Source organism: Xenia sp. Carnegie-2017, unplaced genomic scaffold, assembly GCF_021976095.1.
Source record: "Xenia sp. Carnegie-2017 unplaced genomic scaffold, XeniaSp_v1 HiC_scaffold_1, whole genome shotgun sequence".
Lineage (NCBI taxonomy): Eukaryota > Metazoa > Cnidaria > Anthozoa > Malacalcyonacea > Xeniidae > Xenia > Xenia sp. Carnegie-2017.
The window spans coordinates 5,125,589-5,151,800 of NW_025813402.1; the positions used below are offsets into that span (position 1 = coordinate 5,125,589).

The following is a 26,212-nucleotide window of genomic DNA, read 5'->3' on the forward strand; positions in this document are numbered from 1 at the left end:
AAAGAACTTTTTTGTTTCCATTTGAGATAGTACAATTTTCAGCTAGCTACAGTGTGAGAAACAAAGTGGAAACAGAAAAGAGTAAATAAGTTGTAAAAAATGGCCGAAAGGTTTTGTGCTTCCGTATTGAACATCCAAAATGTTTATTTTACACTATTAGACTTCTAGTACGATGAACTTTCGCGAAAAAGAAACAATGAGCTGAATAATAACTTGGTTTGCATCAAAGCAATATGTAAATGCTACTTTACATTCTATGCAACGATGGCTTCGGGTTTTGTATGTTTTACTGCCTTATATAATTTCAAGCCACAACAGTATGGCGAAATAGAGTTGAAGGTTGGCGATGTTGTTTGTGTTAAAATACCTTATGACATTGAAAGTTGGGTGGAAGGTGAAAACAAGAGGACAAAACAGCATGGTTTACTGCCTGGAACGTATCTTAAAGAACTTCCTGGTAATTTCTACTTTGGCGTTAATATTACAAATTTGAACGTGCTCAGATTCTTCCGTGTTTACCTGTAAGACAAAATATATTGTATTTTACGAATAAATTCATTGACTAACCATTTACATGTCATGTTTTTGAACATATACAGTAGTGAAAATCTCATTTCTTATAATTTCTTATTTATAAAAGATATTTTTCGCATTTTATCTATAAATCTTTGACTGTGCATATTTCAAGATGTCATTATCTATTTCCTCCCTGCACACAGATATAATTGATCTAATGAATGGTAATTATTTTAAAAATTACTAAGATGATGCTCAGATAATTCAATGCTCTTAGTATTCTTTTACATGTACACCAATTTGCCTAACATCATTTAGCCCTTTGGTAAATGATGAAGGATTTTATACAATCAAATATTTGTTTTTGTGTGTGCATTAATAGCCATAGTGTTTGTTGCTTTTGTAGTAATTTTAACTGTTGGCATAGAAATATCAATATACGTAGAAGTCTAGTAAACTGTTTTGAGTTTTGAGCAATTAATTAATGATTATTGTGATTACTTTGATTTAATAAAGTAAACCAGAGTACCATTCTGGCCCATGATGAGATTGGATCATCCCTAATGGATATAAATTCAATAACGATCATTCATAACTGGATTTATTCTTTTACTTATACATGCGAAGTGATATTTTTTGATTTAATGCAAGCTCATTGGCTGTAGCAAAGTGCAGCTTTTTACGACATCTTGACGGTGGTCCAAAAGTGTTTTGCAATATATTTGTTTACAAAGTGAAATTTAGATTTTTAAAATCGATTTAAAAGCAATGTAAATTGTTCAAGGAGAAAGGAAAATGTTTTGAAATGATAGTGTCAGCAAGTATTATTCTCAAAGTGAACTTTGTAGAAAGCAAACCAATTTTATTCCCAACATGCCGCACTGACCATTCCCGGAGGTTAATAACATATCTTTATTTTTCCTGAAAACAATCTCTAATTTTTTTTATTTTTATTTTTTAAGAATATCCTGACTCAATGGTATGCAATGGACATGAATTCCAAATGATAGTTCGTATAACTCCTGTTTGCTGTGCACTATGTAAGTGGTTAAAAAATGTAGTATAAAATGCTGCATTTTAAATTACTCTTTTTCAAAAATTATTTACTTAGGTTCTGATTATATTTGGGGAGAGGAGAAAAGTCTTTATCTTTGTCTTAGTAAGTTTGTTATTATCTACACTTTTGGTATAATTAATGGTTTTCCTAAATATTCAGTAGATAGAATTTACAAAAATGTGTGTGATTCATGAGAGCTTGTTTTAATACAGGACAGATATAAAGTCAGAATAGAAAAATCATTAAATTCTAGGAAAAGCTTTGCCCTTATATAAATTCACCTGGTTCCATTACATATATTTAGTAGCGAATCAAGGAAAACTCAAGACAAATCATTGAAACACATTTTAAATTCAAAGTACTTTTATCAACGCTGTTGGTTAGAAGTTTTCAATGAATATCTAAGGCTAAAATACTCATGTAGAATAGGATTTGCACTAAAGTTTTTTAAATTTGAAATATATTTTCAGCAACGTAATCCAACTTTCTATTGATTTCCTACATGTTAGTTAAGATGGAGTTTGTTGTATTTTATTTAGAGTGCAACAGATGTTATCACTTAATTTGTGCAAAAGACAGTCCTGAATGTACGGGAGAGCAATCCAGTTATAATGATGAAGATAATCCATATGATGTATTAACAAAAGTAAATTTCAATTTTTTATCATTTTCAATTTGTTTCAAACTTCTATAAAGCAAAAACTTTTTGTTTTGATATTGTTACTTTCAGAATGTTGATGAATGGTCTATTAAGGATGTTTTAGTCTGGATGGCAGCAACCAATCTGTTTCAATATGCCCACTTGTTTAAAAAATGTTCAATCGATGGAAAGAAATTACTCGGCTTAAGTCAAGATAGTCTCATTAAACTGGGAATAAATGATGATTTTCATCAAAACATGATTTTGGCTTGCATTAAAGAACTCACTGGAAATGCAGAACGTGTATGGTCTCAGTAATTATAACTATTGTTATGCTAAACTTTCATCTAATAGCAGGTTTATTTCCTTTAGAAAAAAAGAAGGAAATCTCCTGGAATGAGAACAGGTGTAAAAGGTAATACTTGTATTGAGTATTAGCAAGCTTTACCATAGAGTATGAGTAGAACTATGTGAGTAAAAAGTACATACATCATTTTTGCCCAAAAATATGGCTTTAACAACAGTAACATGTTGTCAGTGTGATCATATTCTGTATATTTTTTACTTTTGGTACAGTTTTGACAATTTTGAAAACTATCTTGTAAAAAAAATGTTTTTAGTAAAATTTTTAGTAAAATTTTTCAAACTTAAGAGTTCAAAAAGGTTGCAACCAAATTGACCAACAGGTAGTGACAAGCCTTCCTAGTTGAATAAGATATGTTACCCTCCTGAATTGAAACTTGTCAGTGGGCCTCATCATTTGCTTTACTCAGCTTTAAAGTCATAAGTAGGTAGCCCATGTATAAACTAGAAAGGATATGATGGAGTACTTGTGTACTCTATGCCAGGTAATAAGTAGGTAGCCCGTGTATAAACTAGAAAGGATATGATGGAGTACTTGTGTACTCTATGCCAGGTAATAAGTAGGTAGCCCGTGTATAAACTAGAAAGGATATGATGGAGTACTTGTGTAATAAATGTACTCTATGCCAGGTAATAAATATATAACTAAGGATTTGATAGACATAGAGAGTTGTAAAAGTTGACATAAGAAAGACAGGTAAAGGTTGAGGAAACTGAAGTTGAGGGACCAGAATACAATGAATAAAAATATGTGGAAGAGGGATATCATGGTCAATGGGCAACAACAGTTTGCAAAGAAGTTGAATGAGAAGTGCTATCAGACAAAAGCAACACAGCATGCATAAGTTCTTGATGTGGTATTTAGTTGTAATAAAAATTTGCTTAACATGACTACGCAGTTTTAAGAGATTTTGACTCGCCTCCAATCCCTGTGGAGCGGCGGACTAGTATCCCGAAGGTGCGAGTTCAAATCTCGTCCAAGTCACATGTTTTTCATGTGCATATTAAAACCGTGTTAGGATTAATATATTACATGACTACACTTTGTAGTTACTGTAGTACGTACCTAGTTGTCATAACAATTTACATGGCGACAGATGCGCGCATGCGTATTTTATTAAGCTACGTAAACCTCACTGCTTCACATGACTTTTTTAGAAGACTTAAGCTTCCCTTTTCTACTAATTGTTTTTTGTGCACCTATAATCCTACGTAAATACAGCTTCTGCTTTATTTGAAATTTTTATGCGTGCGTGAAATTATGACGTTTTCTGCTTTATTTGAAATTTTTAGACTCACGTGAAATTATGACGTTTTCTGCTTTATTTGAAATTTTTAGACTCACGTGAAATTATGACGTTTTCTGCTTTATTTGAAATTTTTAGACTCACGTGAAATTATGACGTTTTCTGCTTTATTTGAAATTTTTAGACTCACGTGAAATTATGACGTTTTCTGCTTTATTTGAAATTTTTAGACTCACGTGAAATTATGACGTTTTCTGCTTTATTTGAAATTTTTAGACTCACGTGATACGCATTCATTTGTGTTGCAAACGTTTACAACAATGACTTGGTGTCATGAATGCGGTCATTTGATGTTTGGTCTTGTAAGACAAGGATTACAGTGTACAAGTAATTATTTCATTTTCTCTTAAACTATCTTTTGCACTTAATAAGTTTGATGTGAGTAAAGTCTGGTGTTTTCTGCTTTATCTGCTTGTTGCATGCGTTTCACATGACAAAACGCTGTAAAACTCTCAGAGTTGAGAAAAAAACCAACGCATGTACACGGGTACTACACATGAGGAAGGTTTCCCCTTGAATATGGTGTCTTAGTAAAGTTGAACACTCCATTTAATCACATATACAAAAACACAATATCACTGTGATCGGCATGTGCTCGGGTATACTGAAGTTTTCAACTTATAAAACACAAGTTTCGTGTCAGTAGTGGCATTATGTCATTTTGAAGAAGATATTCAAAACATGAAATCCTAACCCGGAGGAAGGTTGAACACTTTCTGCGACTCCGTATGAGCTGTATTGATTGGCATGAAGGATTTTTGTAAAAAATAATATAAATAATATTGTGCATAGTTTGAACCCGGAAGTATCGTGATGTGTTTGTGGATGAAGATCGTCCAGGTTTGTCGAGTCCTGAGAACGACTATTTGTTGATGTAGACTGACGTTTTGACAACCTTCGCTGTAATCATCTTCAGAGTCAAGTTCATTTTCACTTCATTTGACTCTGAAGATGACTACCGCTAAGGTTGTCGAAACGTCAATCAACATCAATACCGACAGTCCTTCTCAGGACTATACTAACCTGGACGATCTTCATCCATAAACGTAAATAATGTTAGGAGTTTTTTGCAGCTCAAGCTTTCTTACAAACATTGTATATCTATTTTAACTTAAGACATATTTCATGTTTTTTTTTGTATGTTTATGTATTTATTATTGTTTTTTATTCTTAAAAATATGTTGAATATGTTAAAAATATGTTGAATTTTATTTTATAAAGAATGTGAGTTAGTTTGTCATCGAAAGTGCACGCACTATAAAGTTTTACGGGTTTGTCCTGGAAAGCCGACAACTGGAAGCACTAGTAAGGAATTAATCATGTAATTCTTATGATAAAGAAGACATATTTTTTTACTATAAACTGATCCTTTTTTCGTATTTTCTCTTAGTTCTCATTAAAATTGTTGTTTTTGTAGAACCGCTCTACATCCCCCCCCTTCCTCAAGATAATGTTGTTCCAGTCCTTCTTAAGAAATGCATCGGTGCCGTAGAAAGCAGGGATTTTATAGCAATGGAAATTTATAAAACAGAACCTACAGATAGCTCTTCGAAATATGCCTTAAGGAAGGCTTTCTACTCTGGTAATTGTCTCAATTATGATTTAAGGAAGGCGTTCTATACTAGTAATTGTCTCAATCATACCTTAAGGAAGGCCTTCTATACTGGTAAATGTCTCAATTATACTTTAAGGAAGGCCTTCTATACTGGTAAATGTCTCAATTATACTTTAAAGAAGGCCTTCTATACTGGTAATTGTCTCAATTATACTTTAAGGAAGGCCTTCTCTTCTTGTAATTGTCTCAATTATACTTTGAATAAGGCCTTTTATACTGGTAAATATCCCAATTGTACCTAAAGGAAGGCTGTCTGTGATGGAAATTGTATAAATTTGAGTAGATTGTGGAAGTAACTCTTATGAACGTTGGAATTTTTCAAATTCTTTTTAGATGATGACGACGTGGATATGAAAGCTGAGGAATGGATTGATCCTCTCTGTCCATCAGCTGTATTACTTTCATATTTAAATGAACTACCCAATTCAATTATACCTTCGCATATGTACGATACTTTTATAAATATTGCAGGTATCAGTTTTCGTTATCAAAATATACTCTGATCAAACATTTGATTTAAGCTGAATTTTTTTTACAATGTTCACGGATATCTTCGAAAATCATCACGTGACATGCACGTGATGCTATTTTTGTTAAAGATGTTGAGTTTTTTACAAATGAAATACGAAAGCTCAAAAAATCTCCAAAATGTAATTAATGTTTTGTTTCATTTATGGTGTAGAAAGCTCTAATACAGTGAATGAGGCCTTGGAAACTGCGTTCGCGTCGTTACCACCAACAAATGCTGAGATTTTGAAAATAATCTTATTACATTTAAATAGGTTCGTTTGTTTTTACACTTTTTTGTTCAGGCTCTAGTTCATTTTCTATTGAAGTTTGTTGACGTTCGAACCAGGTACGGATAAAATGAGTTGGCGGCGACTGGCCTTTTTTGAAACAAAAGACATTACACTCTCATTTTGTTTCAAATTGTCAAGGTCATAATCAGATATTTGTCGCCTTGTAACCGTACTATTTGTCGCCTTGTAACCGTACTATTTGTCGCCTTACAACCGTACTCGATTTGTCGCCTTGCAACCGTACTATTTGTCGCCGTATAACCGTACTCTTTTGAGTTTAAAGTGTTTTTTTTCATTTTGTTTTCATGATATAAAAGTGTGATGTGTATGTTTTCGAGAATAAGGAGAAAGTGAGATCGTCCATGCTAAACTGTATTACAACACGTCAATATTTTATAGGGTGGTTTCGGCTTCTGTACCAGAAAAAGATATAGGAGAGGTTTTCGGACCAATTATTATTAGACCAGCACAAGAATATCTTCCGTAAGTTGCTTTTAATTTTCATGATCTTTTGTATCGTTTTCTATCCTTTCGTAGCCTCTCTTTTTTACTTGCGTTATTTGCTTGTGGAACTGTCGAAGAATAATATTTTAGAGGAATCTTTTCAAATTTTACGTCCATCTATGACTTGTACTAGCTTGACCACCCTAACTCAATGTCTGAAGAATACATAAAAACCGCCCCAATTTTCTTAATTTATCAGATTATTAGCAAGTAATTTGGATACTCATACGAAGGTTGTACAGTTGCTGTTAGCGTTAACAAGAAAGCAAGAAGATGTCGACGAAGAAGAGGAGGATGAAGAAAATGGTGTTTTACCTCCTGGTGAGTGATGTTGATTAGTGTTGATAAGTTTCTTTTCAATGAAGAGTAATTAAAGCACTTACCGTAAATGATCTAATAAACGCCCTGGGCGCTTAATAAACACACTGGTTGCTTTCGATTTTCTTTCCTATGTTGTTTTTGTTTTAACCATTTGCTTGAATAATTAATCAACCATAACCTCTTTAATGATCTTTTCTCTTACCTTTAATAACTACGCAGGGTGGTTTTCAATCAATAATCGAGGATTTTTCATTATTGCTGACATATTTGTTGACTTTTTTTCTTTTATGACAATGAATAATAAAACTAGATGTGCTTCCATTTGACTTCTTTCAGTATTCAAGAAAATTTAATCATTTTATTTAGTTCCACCCCGTCCTAACCAGACGAAAAAAGTTTTTGGATCATTAAGTGAAGAGGCCTGGTACTGGCCAAAGGCCCACGCAAAGTATTGTTTTCTTTTTAATATTTCTTTGATATGTGTCATTTATCTTTACTATCCCCCCCCCGCGCGCCACCAAATTGTTTTATATTGAAATTTAAACTAAAGATTTCATTGGAAAACGGGAGATAATTTGATTCGAACAACAAGTGGTTTATTTTAAATTTGTAACCCTACAACTGCTTTAGAAAACGCTATTGCGTTTTCAACGACTATTAAAAATATTTAAGCATGTTGGAGGGAGGTTTATGTGGACTGGTGACGAACGGTGTTAACAATGGAGTATTTACAAGTTGGTTAACGGTCATATGGAAACTGGGGTTAAGCTTTTCCATCATTCATTAATTCCAATGAAAAAGGGGGAATTTCAATTATGTAATAATTAATGACATTCATTAAATATTATAGTACCTTCATTCTTACTTCAGTGGAATTTGAGATATTGTAGAAGATTCATGTGTTTATTATAGCGATAAATTGGCTGGTTGTTGTGACGGCAGCTTTCTTGTTCGCGACAGTAGACGGCATGACGGCTACACTTTGATTGTTCGGTAAGATTTTTTTGTGACAATATTTCTTTAAAAATAGATGGTTCTTTTTCCTTACAAAATTATCCTCTAACGGATTTAAGTGTTTAATAGAGAATGAAAATATCTTACGCCGTGTAATTCATTTCATCTGATTCAATTTGTGGGTAAGAAAATTTATATAAAGACATTAGGAAATGGAAACCGGACCAATGGGATTGTCGAAATTTTTTTTTTGATTAATCACAATTTTTTCGTTTCTCAGAAAATATAGTTGACACGTACTTATAACATTTCAAGTTAGCTGAACTTTAGTAAAGAATAGTCTAATCAAAGTCCTTCAATTTTACAATTGGTATAATTGCGTATCACAGATGACAGAGCAAAATCAATTCTTATTGCATTAATTGAATTGTTGCTGCATTAGGTAGTACAGGCCAGCAGTTAAACATTATTTGGTATTCATACACAGTTGCAATGTAGGTATATTAATTGTATAATTCACCATTATATAATTTATATTTAATTGAAGCCGTTACCTCGTATTTCGAGTAAACTATATCATCATATTCATGGAAAGAGTTAAATTGTAGAATCTTAAATGATAGATGTTGAAAGTCAACTTCAAATTAGCAAATCAAATTATTCATGTAAGCTACAACGAAACACACTTGGAGAGCATAGTTTTATCGTTGTTGCTTTTTTTAAATGCGTGGTTGAATTCGAATAGTTCGACAGAAAAAATTTTAAAAAAACAACTGCATATAATGAGAATTTTCTGAGGAGCTAGTATTTGCTAGATAAATGTGAAACAAAAACGGGGACGTGTGTATGAATGGTATCACCAGTATAAACTGGTATAACCAGTTAAACCACTACAACCAATAATAAACTGGAATAACCAGTTTTAAGGTCAGTAAAGTGCACGTGCTTGTCAAGTGCCAACAAAATGTCAATATTTTCATAGTATTCATAACCAAAGTCCACGCAGAATTTTTTGTTGTTTTGCTCTGCTGTTGAAGAAAGAAATTTTTACCCTTTGTAGATTTAGTACATTGGCTTTATTGTAAAAGTGCTACCATTTTGTATAGGAAAGACAGAGAAACTAAACAAATTCGTATCTATTATGAGGATGGAAAATATGGATTTGCTAGACCACATGAATTTGACTCTGTTCCTGAGCTTATTGAGTATTATCGTACACGCTCATTAAACGAATACAGCCAATACCTGGATGTTATGTTAAAATACCCTGTATGTCGCGAGGATCTACCTCAGGTAACGATCACCATCAAAACACTGGATTTTGATTTATGATTTTCGTTGCATTGTTATAGAAATAAAGCACTTTCTTGTGTGACTTTTCCGCTGTCGTTTTTGTCAAACGAGAGTTTAGCTCATGGTAATTAACGCGAGCAAACGATTTGTTGTAGAGAGACGGAAAAAATGGTAGATACTTCATATTGAATATAGATGTGCATTGGAGGTAGGAAGATTGTAGATATGATGAAGAAATGCAATAGAACTAGTTGATAGTAGATGTTGTTTTAGACATGCGCAGTGGAACAAGAAATGTTCTATGAATATTGAAGCAGTTTCCGTCTATGTGTGTAATGATTAGTCATCGAAGCAATCAAATTTAAAATTCATATTTAAAGATTTTGTTTTTTTAAAACATTTCTACGTATGTAATTTTTTCTCTCGCGTTCCTTTGTTATAGTTATCTACGTTCGCACTCTATTGTATGACGCATCTGCAAATTTTTTTAAAGAACTGCCATTCTTCTATACAACATTTTAGGCTGATGTTACCAAAGTTAAAGACGCAGCAAAAAAACTTAAAGATATTGGTGCAAAATTCAACGAAAAATCTTGTCTACATGAAGAGCTATCGGACAAATGTTTTATGTATGAGCAGGTAATTTTAATAACTTTCGATTGTCATTCTTTGTTTTTCTGATTGTTTTATGGCCTTGTCACGTTTTGTCTACCTTTTTCAGGAATTGACAGCTATAGAGGAAGCTATAGCGGCTCAGCAGGAATTGATAAACTTTCTGGAAGAACAAAAAAATATTTTTGTCAATTTTAAGAATGAGTCTCCCAGTAGCGAACGTGCAAGGTATAAACGTTTACTACATAAACCATAAATCATAACCATCTTAAACGGCTCTGTGTTAACGCTTTCTTACTCCATATATCTCCAATTTTAATCCATTTATCTCCAATTTTAATCCATATATCTCCAATTTTAATCCATAATCTCCAATTTTAATCCATATATTTTCAATTTTAATCCATATATCTCCAATTTTAATCCATATATCTCCAATTTTAATCCATACTTACATAGACACCTTTATTATGTGAATATGTTAAATGCAAAATCTTCTCGTGAAATGAACGATGTAATTTCGTTTACAGTTTGGATTTAAACTACAGTCTTGTCGAAAACAGATATACAGAGCAAAAAAGCGGGTTAGAGTCTTTAGAAACAGAATATTTGAATATATCTGAAAAGAGACGAACCTGTGAAGCAGAGATGAACATGCTAAAGCCTGATCTTTGGGAACTCCAACATAAAAAGGAAAAATACATGTTGTAAGTGATTGAACCATTAGTAAAATACTCAATACTTTGTGACCATGTAAAATTTCCTTATTGTAACCGTGGATGTTATTTATTGAGTTTTTATTTTTCTACGATAGATTCCTGGAAGAAAGGAATATGAAACCAGAGGAAATAGAAATTCTTGCTGGAATAACAGATTTTGCGTACGTAATTTACTTATGTAGCTTACATGTATGTGCAACTTCAACATACAATATTTAATTTTACATGCAGTAAATAAATGTTGAATTTTTTATTTTTTAACACTCGTCTACCGCATGAAACTGTTAACGGTGTTTATTCTTAAGTAGAAATTTTCTGCAACTGCCTCTAATTAAACAAAGTTTGAATTTCGTTGGCACAAGGTTACACTTTCAAAAATACAAATGAGATAGTCAATGAAAGAGTAGGAGAAAACAATAACCGTATAACCGTATTCAGCACAACAATTAGATGACTATGCACTTTTGTCGTTTGTCAACGTTGAAAATTCATTAAGAATACATCGAACATTCAAAAATGATACAGGCGTTCATGTGACCGCCTAGAACGTTCATGTAGAGAACATTCGTAAGTCATAAAAACGAATATACCAGTACAATACGCAAGAATGGCCAAACGCAAAAGAACTAGAATCGCTGAAGAGGACAATAAGCGGTTGGTCAGAGCGTTTGAACAACGAGATCAGGACTAAATTACGTTGGCTAAAACATGTGAGGAATATATCGCTCAACTCCCAGACGTGTTATACTCAGATATGTGCAAGAAAGAAAGATTGAAAATAAGCCATTTGGAGAACGCCGTAATGTTCCAGTTGATGCAGAAGCGATGACTACATGTCTTCAACAAATCGTTTACAAAAATTGTGCAGCAACGCAAGAACGGTTTTGCGACAAAAACGCTGCCAGAATTGCCAACCTTCCTCTTAGTGAATGCAGAAAATTACTGCTTCTTGCTGCTATTGAACGAAATATAGGATCAATCTCCATTTCCAAATTCGCAGCTTGGTTCAGGCATATGCAAACATACGTACGACGAGACCTTGCTAGAGGGAGAACATAAACGGTTAAATTCTGTTCTTCAACGGGGAAACATTTCATGCCGTGAGAACTGTTCCCAAAAAAATGTTTTATTGCGTGCATAGTTCTGCCAGATATTTGTGTTGACAAAGTATTGCTTCCAAATGGAAAGTAAATGTTTGTTTTTAATGAAGATTTGTTGTTCTCTAAATATCAGTTCTAAGTTTTCGTATGACATTACTTTCATCATTTTTGCATGTTCTAATGGAATTTCGTATTTGATTAACGACTTTTATCTTTTTTGCATTATTGGTTTAGTCGCTGCTATTGAATATACTTTCACGCTTATCGTTTTCGCGTACGGCTTCGTTCAAATTCTTATTTGCGTTCTTGAAAGTGTAACCTTGTGCTGACTTAAGTCGAACTTTGTTTAATGAGGGGCAAAAGTGTATGGAATATTAACTATATATTTTTTTTAACATAGTCTTAGTTTAAATAACAAAATATATCAAATGCATTTATATTTTATGTAATGTATAATTGTTTATAAGGCTTTATGAATTCCCAATGACGGATGAGGAAATGTTGGTAGATCTTTCTCCTGAGTATTGGCTATTTGGGGAATTGGACAGGTTTGTGTTTTTATATGTGAAAAATATTTTCGTTATGCATGTTGACTTTCAAACGCGCTCATTTCAGCTTATTTCGTAGAAATGTGTTGACTTTGAAACATGTTTCTTCCGCATATTTGGTTGTCATAAATGTTCACTGCATGGGGAATATGTTCATTTCTGCATATTTCGTAGTGAAAAATGTTTAATTTGGAACATGTTCACTTTTTTGCAGGGAAACTATCAAAAATTACTTAGAAAATACTCCCGATGGCACTTTCCTTGTGCGTGAAAGTTCGAGAAATCGTGGAATGAAAGCTGTCTCCATTATGTAAGTATTCTTTGAAAAATGAAATTTACGTAATAAGTTGCTTTTTTTCTAGTTGTAAGAAAATTAAAACTTGTCTGGCTCTATGTGTCCATAATGATCTGAGTGTACGTTTCGCGTTCAAAGTTTTGAATTATGATTATTGATTGTGATGTAGCAGTCAAATGTGAAAAATAGGAACGCTTGCGTACATGTTTCTAGCCAATCCGCCTTTCCGACGGAAGACACACCTGTCAAAAATACGAAAGAAAATTACAAAATTAGGACAAATTGTAGTATTGTTTACGTAGAATAGTGACAATAAAATGGTTAGGAGATGCTTTTGAGTTTGGGGGGATTTGTGAATCTGATTCTCGTTATTCAGAACGATTATTATAAAGGTAGAAGGCACAACAGTAAGTATTAACCATTTTTGGGTTAGAAAAAAGCATAACAATCGAAGGAAAGCTTAAATACTGGCATGTTATTGCGCTAATGACTTTTTTGTAAGGACTGTTACGGGCCTTTACGGCGTGACTTAGGAATATCCAGGACGGATTTCAGCTGCATAAAGCGCAAAAAAGCAAGCCAAACAATTTTTTGAACTATTATTTTTATTACATGTTGCTTTCGTTGTCTTATAATCACTAATCACAATTAATAATATTGATGGATGAAATCTCCCTAAACTAGTTTTTCCCATTCATTTACAAGTTCTATACGTAAATGTGGAATTTTAAACTATAGCTGTAAATTTAAATGTTTAGCTATAGTTTAGCACTAGATAGTTTAGCACTAGAGCGTCGCATATTAATTAAGGGAACAAGATAATCCTTATTTGCCATGAAGCCCATGGATAAGTAAATGAGAGATTTAAATCAGAAAGATATAAACCAGTAAAAATTGTATATAAATATTGTAATAAAAAACATGTTTAAAACAACTTAAATCATTAGTGTCAGAGAAAGGCAGTGTCAGAAGAAGTTAATGAAAACATTGCTTGGATTATTTATTTTATGAGAAGAACTTTTGTAAACAAAAAGATAAAATTCAAAAGCAAAAAACCCCGTTTTCTGTCCATGCTTCACGATACCTTCTTAAGCGCAAGGCACCAGAACGCCGCATGTTAACGTTCCGGTAGTTTTCGGCCCCTCCACACTATCCTACTTGGGGATGCCGATACGTAGCAAGCTTCTACCCATCAGACCCCGAGATCACCTGCGAGAGGCTTTGCACCCAGCTTCCACTGCTAGTTGACATCTACTCTATGAAGTTTTAGCTTTATATATATAAGTTTGAAAATTTGTAATCCAGGCATTGAATACATAAAAGATAAAAGTAAAGACAACGACACAATAAACAGACATATCGACATACCCATCATATACTCACAACTAAAGAAAAAGGACAAAAAAACTACAAACAACACCAAAACTAAAACACTACACTCTAATATTATTAACACCAATCATATTAACAATACACCAAAACCCATGGCAACGCATTTCACCCCATCCAATCACATTAATCCACCCACTTATCTAATTAGACGCTCTAAACGTCTCCAAGCTAAAAGCACGTGTAAATAAATATCCTCATTCTGATGAAGGCTCGAAGCAACGAGTCGAAAGCTCAATAAAAATCATTTAAAATCCGAAGAAACTTTTATCTTTTATGTATATATATATATAAATTCAAAGGCTTACGAAAGTTGTGGTATTATTAAAGTCACTACTACGCATTCCCAGATGATTTCTTTGTTAATTTGCGACTAAGTGAGTTAATTGCCACAAATGTAGAGCAAGTACATATAGTTAGACTGCCATGACTATGAACAATTAGTCGAGTGGACTGCGCATGCGCAGGTAATTTATCTGAAAATTTGTGACAGAGGGAGCTATTTACTCCATAATCGTCACTAGTACATCCAGTTGGTCGTTGCCATGACCATGAAGTTGGAGAGTTGGTGGAGTTGACTACGCATGCTCAGATTAATTCTCAATTAATTTGTGACAGAGCGAGCTCTGAAACTTGTGCTTGTAGATGCGCTGAGCAAGCTTTCAATCATGTATTTTTGGCATGCTCTTTGCCTTCTTAAGCTTGTTTTGACAAATGCATATCAAACTCATCAACACTTTGTTACGGCGCTCGTAATATTCGCGCCAACGTTAGAAATGTTTTTATTTTTCTCTATAACTTTGTATCTGCATTTTGCATGTCATAACCACGGAAAATGGTTTTTATTTACTCTTACACCTTCTGCCTTTATAATTAGTCGTTCTGGATTTCAAAAATCAGATTTGCAAATGCCCCAAGAGCATCTTTTTTCAATTCATTGCCACTATTCTACCTATACAATACTATGTCAGACCGTTTGACTGTCCGAATTTTGTAATTTTATCTTGTAATTTTGACACGTGTGCAGGAGAGCAGACAAATGCAGCAGATTTAACGAACTGATCGCTTATAGTTTGATGGATATGTAGCAGACTAGTTTAATGTTTGTCGCCTCGAAATGTATTTTTGTTGCGTTTTTAGGTTTGACGGACAAATTAAACATTTTTGTATTGAAGAAGGCCCCGAGGGATTTGGTTTTGCTGAGGGTTTTAATACCCATCCGACACTACAGAGCTTAGTCGAATATTACCATCGAGTATCGTTACAAATGCATAACAGTGGCCTTGCGACTACTTTACGTATGCCAGTACGTTGGGTAAAGAATAAGATACCAGCTTGGAGAAGATTTTAACCATAACAAATAAAGAAATATTTTAGAGGTGGAATTCCATCGAATTCTTAAGCTAGGTTTGAATAATTATCCATTCTAAGGTAAAGTTTGGATTTCATGCATCGTATTGTTTTGTGGAACAGAATTTTTAGCTTGATTTACAATTGTAGTCTATATTTAACGTTCTCACACTTGCATAGTGTTAGCGATTTAAATGTTTGTTGCTGTACATCCATTGTTCGTACTTTTTGACAAAGCCAATACACGCAGAAAATAAATTAATATTCTTTTAATACGTACATAATTCAGTCATTTTGATAGTGCAAAAAAATTCCAAATGCTACGTGTGTTTGAAAACGCTACTCATTGGAATTCCAGCCATTGTCTCAACGGTGATATTTTTTCACATTTATAAATCGACTGCTAAATGCTGAAGATGTTAAAAATTGTCTATAAATGGAAATATGACAGTCGTAGAGCTAATATGTGTATAGTGTTTATTTTGAACTAAGGTAGTTTGGTACTTAAAATGTAGATCTGTTTGAAGTTGTAGATATTTTTATGACACAGCACCATTAATAATTCTTTCGATGAAATAAATTTTTTTACGACAATATTTACTTTGCTTTAATTAATTTTAACAATTTTCTGCGTTATTTAAACTAAAGATGAACTCAAGATGATTTTGTAATAAATGCTTTGGCTACTTTGTAAATGATCCGTTATGGTCGCTATGCTTTGTGAGACATTTTTGTTAAATTCTGTTGCTTTTAGACTATAGTTGGGAGTTTCGTTGGATGTGCGCTCCTTTAACACAAACCACAATTGCTTTTTTGCTATTTTCATGGTATATTGATATTTCGACGGGAAATTTGCACCCTTACTGCGCTCTGACATCCACTATAAATTCATCCTTTATTCAAACAAAATTTGAGTTGTAAAATCTATGAAAAAAGGAGAAAGTGGATTCACCATAGCTACCTTTAAGGTTGAAATTTCTCCGGATATCCGAGACGACTTCAGAACAGTCACACATGATTAGCACAGAAAAACAGCAATGGGAAAGACTGGATAAATAATGACAAGATCGCTCCAAAAACCTTATCTGGTGTAACTGTGGTGTTGATGTACTTTTATGCGCAAGCATAATATATATGTTTTTTCTTTATAATCGATTTTTTCTTGTTATTGTGTACTAGCACAATTTGTGAAAGTACAATTTATATGACGGAAGCACGTTTTTGGCATCTTGATGTAAATTGATTGTTCATTGTGTTTTTATAAATGAAGATTTCCATGACTTAGCTGAAAGAACAATTAAAAAGTTTTCCTTATAGCTGCTTTTTAATGTAGTTCATGCAAATGAGTTACTTTGATGTTCATTCAAAGATTAGTATTGTTTATTTTCCATTTTAACGCTTTATACCTTTGTATTTAATGCACAGTATGTAATAGAAAGACTTAGAGTAAGATGTTAGCTATCACATCTTCATGTCTTGATGGTCATTAACACTGGTTTTGGTTCCTTCCAACTTTCGCATCCTTCTATGACATGTTGTATTCTTTTTTCTTAACAACTCATTGAAATTTTTTTGAATAGTTTCAATGAAAATAAATAATTTTACCGTTTACATATGTCCGTACAAAAAATATTTTCACTCGGCCTCAAAAGTGTCCCTCGACCGAGCCCCTTGAAAATATTTTTTTCAGCACGATCATCCTCCCACCTGATGAGTAAAATATACATTAAATGCACTCACATTGATTTTTTCTACTTCAGTAATCATAAATTTGAATCACAATAACTCAAAAAGGATAGCAGTGAGGCAAGCAACAAGGCCACAAGGTATATAGTGCAATGTTTTTAATATTCCTGTTTAAATACGTTATAAATATCTATTTACTTGTTCACAATGATTCTTTAACATCAACGCAACATCAATTTGTTTAATATTGAAATTTTGAATCGTGATTTAATTGGAAAAAGAGAGATAATTTGATTTGAACTATAAATAGCTAATTTCAAAAATGTGAAACTCTACATTGTAGTGCTGAGGGGTTTTAGAGACTGTTGAAAATGTTGATTTTTTAACCTGTTGAAACGAGATTTAGATCGACTCGATGAGATGGGCACTTAAAGATGTATTTATGTTTTTGAATCTTTCTTATATTACTTATCATTGCCTTGAAGAAATTCGTTGCAGAAATAAAACGTCTGACTGACTTTGCATGTACTTATTTATAAATTTTTGACATTGTTGCATAACTTAAACAAACATTCGAAAGTCTTTATTCAACATTCGTGTTGCATTATATGTTGTCATACTTTACGATGGCTCGTTTGACGAGAACAATGCTAGACTTCACATATCTTCGCATTTAGATCAATTCTCATGTGATACACTGTCGCAAATGTTCTATACCAAGACTCTCTCGTTACGAGACTTTCAAAACATTTACGACATGTGCATGTAGAACAACATGGAAAGCTGGAAACTGAGGTTATAGGTCTTTCTATCATTCAGCAAATCCAATGAAAACGAAGCTAATTGTAAAAATTCTTATTTTCAAATAAGTAATAGCATCCGTTGAATAGTATAAAATTTTCCTCTATGTTTTACTGGAATTTCAGATATTTACAAGATTCGTGTTTATATTATAGCGATAAATTGGCTGGCTGTTGTGACGACAATTTCCTTGTTCGCGACATTGGACGACATAATGGCTGTACTTTGATTGTTTGGTAAGATTTTTATGACATTGTTACTTTGAAAACAGATGGGGTTTTTTTCTCCACAAAATTATCCTCTAACGGATTTAAGTGTTCGATAGAGAATGAAAATGTCTAGCGCCGTGTCATTCATAACACATTAATTTCAGTTCGAAGAAAATTTGTGTAAAGTCTATGAGTAATAATTTTAAAAAATATATGTTGTTGATGGCTTTATAATCCTTTACTGTAGAAGTCCTATTATTTTGTATATAAAAACACAGGAAAACTGAAATTCGCATCGAACGTAAGCATGGATAAACCACGCAACATTGATTCAGTTCCTAAACTTCGCAAGTATCGTTCACGCTCGCTTAACGAACAAAGCCAATCTCCTGTCAAGTATCGTACACTCTCACTAGACGAATACAACCAATATCCGGATATCGTGTTAAAAGATCCTGTATGCGAGGATCTACCTCAGGTGACAATGACCTACAATGCATTGGTATACGACTTAAACAGGTGTATATAAAGAACTGCCATTATTCTGCACATCATTTTAGGCTGGTGTTACCAAAGTTAAAGATGCAGTAAAAAAACTTAAAGATATTGGTGCAAAATTCAACAAAAAATCTTGTCGATATGATGAGCTATCAGATAAATGCTTTAATTATGAGCTGGTAATTTTAAATAAAACTTTCGATTCTCGTTTTGTCTTTTCATTTCTTTTTATCGCCTTTTCACGTTTTGTCTACTTTTTTCAGGAGTTGACGGCCATAGAGGAAGCTATAGCGGCTCAGCAGGAATTGATAAACTTAGTGGAAGAACAAAAAAATTTTTGTCAATTTCAAGAATGAAGCTCGTCGCAGCGAACGTGAAAGGTTAACGTTTACTCTACATAAAATGCATACCATATGCTGCATTTGATATTTTCAAACTTTATTTATGTTGTGTTATAGTTAGGCTTATGCTGCTTAGCGCCTTTTAAATATGTTAACTATACCAATTGTACTCGTTTTACTAACCATTTATAATTTCGTTTACAGTTTGGATTTAAACTACAGTCTTGTTGAAAGTAGATGCGCAAAGCAAAAAAGCGAGTTAGAGTCTTTAGAACAAAAATATTCGAATTTATCTGAAAAGAGACGAACCTGTGAAGCAGAGATGAACATGCTAAAGCCTGATCTTTGGAAACTCGAACTTAAAAGGGAAAAATACATGTTGTAAGTGACTGAACCATTAGTAAAATACTCAATACTTTGTGACCATGTAAAAAATTTCCTTATTGTAACCGTGGATGTTATTTATTGAGTTTTTATTTTTCTACGATAGATTCCTGGAAGAAAGGAATATGAAACCAGAGGAAATAGAAATTCTCGCTGGAATAACAGATTTTGCGTACGTAATTTACTTATGTAGCTTACATCCATTTGCAACTTCAACATACAATATTTACTTTTACATGCAGTAAATAAATGTTGAATTTTTTATTTATTAACACTCGTCTACCGCATGAAACTGTAAACGGTGTTTGTTTTTACGCAGAGATTTACTACAATACAAAATGACTTTATGCTTGACTGTGTTTACATGACTTAGGTAATGTTATTTTAAGTCAACAATATAACACGTACATATTACAATTAAGTACAATTATACAAGCATATGTACATGTATGTTTGATTGTATGATTGTATGACTAAATATTTATATCTATGTGACAATGATATTGCATGATAATATTTGTATGTATTGTGTGTGTGTGTAATTATATTTAGCATAGAATTAATATTTTAATTGTTTTAAGGCTTTATGAATTCCCATTGACGGATGAGGAAGAGTCCGTAGATCTTTCTCCCGAGTATTGGTTATTTGGTGAATTGGACAGGTTTGTGTTTTATATAGAAAAAATGATTTCGTTATCATATATGTTGACTTTGAAATTTGTTCACTTCCGCATATTTTGTAGTGAAATATGTTGACTTTAAAACATATTCATTTCCGCATATTTCGTACTGAAAAATGTTCACTTTGGAACATGTTAATTTTTGCAGGGAAACTATCAAAAATTACTTAGAAAATACTCCCGATGGCACTTTCCTTGTGCGGGAAAGTACGAGAAATCGTGGAATGAAAGCTGTCTCCATTATGTAAGTATTCTCTGAAAAATGAAATTTGATAAATTGCTTTTTTCTCAATGCAAAACGTTAAAAATATCTATTTTTTTGTCCATGATGATCTGAGTGCAAGTTCTGCCTTCAAAAATATTAACTGTGATAAAATCAATAGCTAAAAGTAGGTAGGCAATGCGTACAGTCGTTTATCAAATACTAAAGCAAAGGAGACCGATGCGCTTAAAAGAAAGAGTTGATATTTTTACATTTGTGTGCTAGTTTAATGAGACAAAACTTCTCAAAGAATATTTGCGAAGTACTAGGAAATGAAAACCGAAATATCAGAAATTTACCTACAATATTTGTCATTTTCTTAAACACTAATGTTTAATTTCCTTTTCGGTCTCCTTGTACGAACGCAAGCGAAATTTTGCAGAAGTATTTTAGCATATCTTACGAATTTCATACAAAAAACAAAAAATGGTTGAGTATCGTAAAGAAACTTTGTCAATACGTTGACTTTTAATACTTCGATGCGCTTTCGTTGTATTGGTTGAACAACTTATTTCAATAAAATTATTGTTTGATTTTTTAAAGGAAGAATCCACAATCAGTTATTGATAAATTCAACTTCTATCTGAGACTGTGACAGACTTATTTTATATATTGAGAAAAGTAAGTTCTTGTTTTTCAGGTTTGACGGACAAATTCAACATTTTTGTGTTGAAGAAGGCCCCGAGGGATTTGGTTTTGCTGAGGGATTCAAAAACCATCCGACATTACAGAGTTTTGTCGAATATTACCATCGAGTATTGTTACAAATGCATAAAAGTAGTGTCGCAACTACTTTACGTATGCCAGTGCGTTTGGTGAAGCTGGATTTACTTCCTTGCATAGGATCTACACCATAATTTTTGGAGAAATGTTTTAGTCGAATTCCTCACGCAGAATCATTATCCTATTGAACAAGAATTTCGTCTATTCTAGGCTCACAAATTTTTGAATAAATCAAAAATGTCACACCCCCTCCCCCATACGTCAAAGTCGACATGCCCACACTAAAACAATTTCATATATTCAATGTTTTCGTCACCACCATCACATGATCACCAACACACTGAATATTAACCATGGACTTGGGTCACTTGGGTGTCGAGTCATCACAAACAGTTATCGTCTGTCTACGTGAAAAAAAATTTGTAGAGTCAAATGCACAAAATTAATAAATAATGCATTTGAATTGATTGCATTGTAAAATGGACGTGAATTTGTTAGTTTCTTATTGAATAGTTTGCATTTTATGCAACTCCACCTTAGGCCTTGCGCACCAACACACCGAATATTAACCATTGAATTGGGTCACTTGGGTGTCGAGTCATCACAAACAGTTATCGTCTGTCTACGTGAAATAAAAATTTGTAGAGTCAAATGCACAAAATTAATAAATAATGCATTTAAATTGATTGCATTGTAAAATGGACGTGAATTTGTTAGTTTCTTACTGAATAGTTTGCATTTTATACAACTCCACATTAGGCCTTGCGCATTGTGACCGCAAACTCCCCAGCGAAACGTTTTCCCGACCTCTGAAACGGGGATGATCGTGCAACGAGCGAATTTCAATGAACGCTAAGCACGTATCTTGAAGCTATAGAAAACGCAATCAACGATTTCCGTGATAGTTTTAAAGAAATGAAACAATGAGCTTGAGCAGTGTATTCGGTTAATTACAGAGTGTCAAGTGCATATTAGTTCCACTATCATCCCCGGGGATTTGGCTATAAATAATGAACAATATCCTGTTTATAGTCATATGACGATATTATGATGACGATATTATGATAAGACTTGATGTATTACATGATCGAAAGGTCAAGATAATTCGAGAAAGAAAGAGATTTAGAAAATGTAATTACGCTCACGGTTTATCCACACCATAATGAAATTATTTGCGATTATCACATGTGTTAGCTTCTTCTTTGATAAATCTTTAAGTTCAGCAGACTGTAGAGACGACATCGACTCGAAGCGTTTCGACTGTTACCCAGAAAATGGCGCCTCTCAAGAGGAATGCGAAATTCGCGGCTGTTGTTGGAAAGTTGCTACAAACAAAAGACATGAAGTCACTGTTCCGCTTAATGTTCCATACTGTTTTTATCCAAAGAACTTTGGATACAGGATAGTGAATGAACAAGAAACGGCAACAGGAATATTGCTTGATCTTCAAATGCAACAACCAGGACCATATGGTGTTGATGTCGAGAATCTTAGAGTTAATGTTGATTTTGAAACGGAATACCGTGTGCGTGTAAAGGTAAGTGCATTGGTAGGATATTTGAGCGACTAAAGAATGCTGTGACATCCATATTTTGAGAATATACTGCAAATGCTAATTTTGGTTTGTGCACAGGGGGAGTGTACATAAATATTTCTTACTTTGTTGAAACATATTTTATCAGAATACCTTGAAGCTGAACTTGAAAAGGCAATTGCCAATTGATGAACAGAAAGCGTTTGCGTTTTCAGTGAAGATTCAACTACCACTGATTCAGCATTTCTCAACTATTAATACTGCAGGGCACGTAGTTAACTTCGTACTTTTTATTGTTTTGTTTGTGTTAACCTTCGCTCCTAGACGAGACGCCGTAACAGCTTTTTGTAGTCCCGGTTCTGCTTTTCTTATGCGACAATTGATCTATCGCGCTTCGCATACTCTCAAAGTTATAGGAAATGGCTATTCTAAAAAGTCAATTTTTCTCCAACAGGCAAACGAGTGGTTCAATTCCAAAATAAAATTGCATGTCTTTATCTGGATAGGTATCATATTTCATGCACAATTTGACCAAAAAAAAAATTAAAGAAAAAATTTTTGCTATTGATGAATTGATGTTAGTTTCCTGTGTAGGAACACACGTGCACATAATAGCAAGAGTAAAAGAGGTTATTTTATAATGGTATAAATTAAAAATGCTTAAAATATTGCCAAAAATCATCTAAAAGTGTCATTATTTCCTGTGAACAAGAACTGCACTATCGTAAAATTTTTACACTGCTTTCATAAGTTACTGCACTTGTTTTTCTTATCGTCAGTCCATGTTTTTCTTGTCGATTTCTTTTGCAATCAGTAAATTTGCTAACTCTTATGTAAGTTTTAAACCTGAAAACCTTTTTTGTTAAAGATTTACGATCCCAACGAAAAGCGTTACGAAGTTCCCATTGAAACCCCAAAGGTGGCAAAGAAAAGTTCAAAGCAAAATTATTTGATCAGTTTCACCAAATATCCATTTGGTTTTTCTGTCACTAGAAAATCAACTGGACGTGTTTTATTCAATTCTACAGCAGGAGGGATGATTTTTGAAGACCAGTTCCTACAAATTTCTAGTTTCCTACCATCAACGAATATTTACGGTTTGGGGGAGCATGTCGACAGTTTTAGACTAAATGTAACTTGGCAGAAATTGGTAATGTTTGCTCGTGATGGTGGTACTCCATTTGGAGGAATCAATCTTTATGGAACTCATCCATTCTATGTGAATATAGAACCAGATGGAAATGCTAATGGCGTATTTTTACTTAACAGCAATGCAATGGAAGTTATCTTGCAGCCAACACCTGCCATTACATATCGTACAATAGGTGGTATTTTGGACTTTTACATATTTCTTGGTCCGGAACCTGATTTAGTTGTTCAGCAATACACGGAAGTCATAGGTCGACCATTTATGCCACCGTACTGGTCCCTAGGTTTTCATCTCTGTCGATGGGGTTATATGACGTCAAATAGAACTCAGGCCATTGTAAATAAGATGCGTCAATATGGAATTCCTCAAGATGTGCAGTGGAATGACATTGACTACATGGATAGTCACTTTGATTTTACTGTTGATTCAAAAGATACGGAGGTCTTCCAGAACTTGTCGACGATCTTCACAAACACAATCAGCATTATATTCCTATCACAGACCCTGGAATTCCAAATTCAGATCCAAATTATGCTCCATATGTAGATGGTCTTAAAATCGGGCTTTTGTGTTGAAGCCCGACAAAGATGAACCTTTAGTGGGCAAGGTATGGCCTGGCAATACTGTCTTCCCTGATTTCTTTAACCCTGACACAATAGGGTATTGGCAAGATCAATTACAAAAATTTCATCGTAAGGTTAGTTTTGATGGTCTTTGGATTGATATGAACGAACCGTCAAACTTTGTGGACGGTTCTACAACTGGTTGTGAAGATTCAAAATATGAAAGTCCACCTTACGTACCTGGAATCATGGGAGGTTTTCTGACTTCTAAGACAATATGTATGGGAGCTAGACATTCTAATGGTATTCATTATAATCTTCACAGTTTATATGGACATTCTGAGCTAATTGCCACCTCTAGAGCTATTCAAAATATCTTGAGGAAAAGAACTTTGGTGATCTCACGATCTACTTACCCCAGCAGTGGAAAATATGGAGGTCATTGGTTGGGAGATAATAAAAGTCTGTGGCCTGATATGGGTTATTCTATATCTGGCATTCTAGACTTCAATTTGTTTGGAATTCCAATGGTTGGAGCAGATATATGTGGATTCAACGGAAATACTCAGGTAGAGTTGTGTAAACGATGGTTAGAACTTGGCGCGTTTTATCCTTTTTCAAGGAATCACAACACGAAAGGAACGATTGCTCAAGATCCGGTTTCACTTGGTGATGATGTTGCAGCAATAGCTCGAAAGACATTTTTAATTCGATATAGTCTCTTACCATATCTTTATACACTGTTTTATAAAGCTCACGTTTTTGGAAGTACTGTTGCCCGTTCTCTTGTATTTGAATTTCCGAAAGATCCAAATACTTATTCTATTCAAGCTCAATTTCTCTGGGGATCAGCATTATTGATCTCTCCTGTCCTCACTGAAGGTTCTACGCAAGTGGAAGCATACTTCCCTGCAGATGTGTGGTATGATTTCTATACTGGGGAGACAGTATCTAAAACAGGACAGTATATCACTTTAGATGCTCCTATTGATAAGATCAATTTACACATAAGAGGTGGCTTTATACTTCCTATGCAGGAACCATCAACGACAACAGCAGAAAGCCGTCGAAATAATTTTTATATCATTGTCGCTTTAAGTTCGAGTGGATCTGCAATTGGTGATTTATATCTTGATGATGGTGAAAGTCTCGATCCAAAGGAAACTTTAATGGTACAATTCTCCGTGCAGTCACATGTTCTGACGTCATCTCCATCTTTTGCTGGCTACACTCCTTCAGCTAAAGTGGCCAATATAACAGTTCTTGGTGTTAATTCTTCATATATAAGTCAAGTGTTGGTAAATGGCGATCGTACTCCTTTTCAATTTGATAACTCGTCTAAAATTCTTCGTATTTCATCACTGAATCTAAGTTTTGTTCAAAAGTTTTCGATCTCTTGGTCTTAGAAGTTAATGATGAAAATTATTCTTATTATTTGTCTATGATAACATAGGTTTTATAATGGAAAAGTATTGATTTATGTATTTGTAAAGGTTGCTTGATCTGTCGGCATGACTATTTTTACATTTATATTTAATATTTGCAGTGAACCTATGAGTTAAGTTCAAAAATTTCTTCATTCAAATTGTTTTATTCTGCTTGTGTAAAAACTGACCAGGTTTATAAGGTTTCGTTTCGTTAAAATGAAATATCAATATCACTACGTTTGATCCACTTTTGTGTCATTTAATATTTAATGGTGGTTAATATGATTCTTTAAAGTGCATTTATTGCGAAAATTGGCCCCGATATTAGAATGAAAGAAGACGTAAAATTAAAACAGTGATACTCATTTGGACTTTAAAGACACGTTGCACCCGGGCAAAGCCCCGCGAGCGCCCCACATTATCTCTTGGCGGCTCTTGAGGACAACCCAATGCGGCAACCATTCTGCGTTCTAGCCAAAATTATTAGCTTTCCAAAATCATCCGCAAACGACCAACTCCTTTGTAACATTGCCTACGTTTTAGTTAGACACTGGTTTTAGATCAGATTGCC

The 26,212-nt window shown here is 33.7% G+C and overlaps 3 protein-coding genes across 3 annotated transcripts; all 3 read left to right on the forward strand.

Annotated features, from left to right (window-relative positions):
* The first annotated feature begins 91 nt into the window (after positions 1 to 91).
* On the forward strand, positions 92 to 15,979 carry LOC124440213 (phosphatidylinositol 3-kinase regulatory subunit alpha-like). The gene is made up of 23 exons (XM_046990542.1): positions 92 to 457; positions 1,479 to 1,556; positions 1,628 to 1,675; positions 2,113 to 2,219; positions 2,304 to 2,516; positions 2,586 to 2,628; positions 4,100 to 4,210; positions 5,105 to 5,188; positions 5,301 to 5,465; positions 5,832 to 5,969; positions 6,181 to 6,280; positions 6,698 to 6,781; positions 7,002 to 7,123; positions 7,490 to 7,571; positions 8,036 to 8,116; positions 9,184 to 9,370; positions 9,893 to 10,009; positions 10,092 to 10,210; positions 10,513 to 10,689; positions 10,797 to 10,862; positions 12,269 to 12,349; positions 12,564 to 12,659; positions 15,174 to 15,979. The coding sequence occupies exons 1-23, from the start codon at positions 265 to 267 to the stop codon at positions 15,382 to 15,384; spliced, it is 2,703 nt and encodes a 900-aa protein (XP_046846498.1). The 5' UTR covers positions 92 to 264; the 3' UTR covers positions 15,385 to 15,979.
* A 1,714-nt stretch (positions 15,980 to 17,693) lies between these two features.
* LOC124440261 (phosphatidylinositol 3-kinase regulatory subunit alpha-like) lies at positions 17,694 to 21,670 on the forward strand. The gene is made up of 10 exons (XM_046990623.1): positions 17,694 to 17,864; positions 18,026 to 18,106; positions 18,358 to 18,557; positions 18,640 to 18,756; positions 18,841 to 18,957; positions 19,123 to 19,299; positions 19,409 to 19,474; positions 19,884 to 19,964; positions 20,131 to 20,226; positions 20,885 to 21,670. Exons 6-10 carry the CDS (start codon positions 19,241 to 19,243, stop codon positions 21,099 to 21,101), a joined length of 519 nt encoding a protein of 172 aa, XP_046846579.1. The 5' UTR covers positions 17,694 to 17,864; positions 18,026 to 18,106; positions 18,358 to 18,557; positions 18,640 to 18,756; positions 18,841 to 18,957; positions 19,123 to 19,240; the 3' UTR covers positions 21,102 to 21,670.
* Positions 21,671 to 21,872: 202 nt separating this feature from the next.
* LOC124440224 (lysosomal alpha-glucosidase-like) lies at positions 21,873 to 25,888 on the forward strand. Its single transcript, XM_046990552.1, is given in 4 exon segments — positions 21,873 to 22,504; positions 23,370 to 24,083; positions 24,086 to 24,220; positions 24,223 to 25,888. Coding segments are annotated over 4 exon segments (2,622 nt in total). The 5' UTR covers positions 21,873 to 22,129; the 3' UTR covers positions 25,621 to 25,888.
* Positions 25,889 to 26,212: the final 324 nt, after the last annotated feature.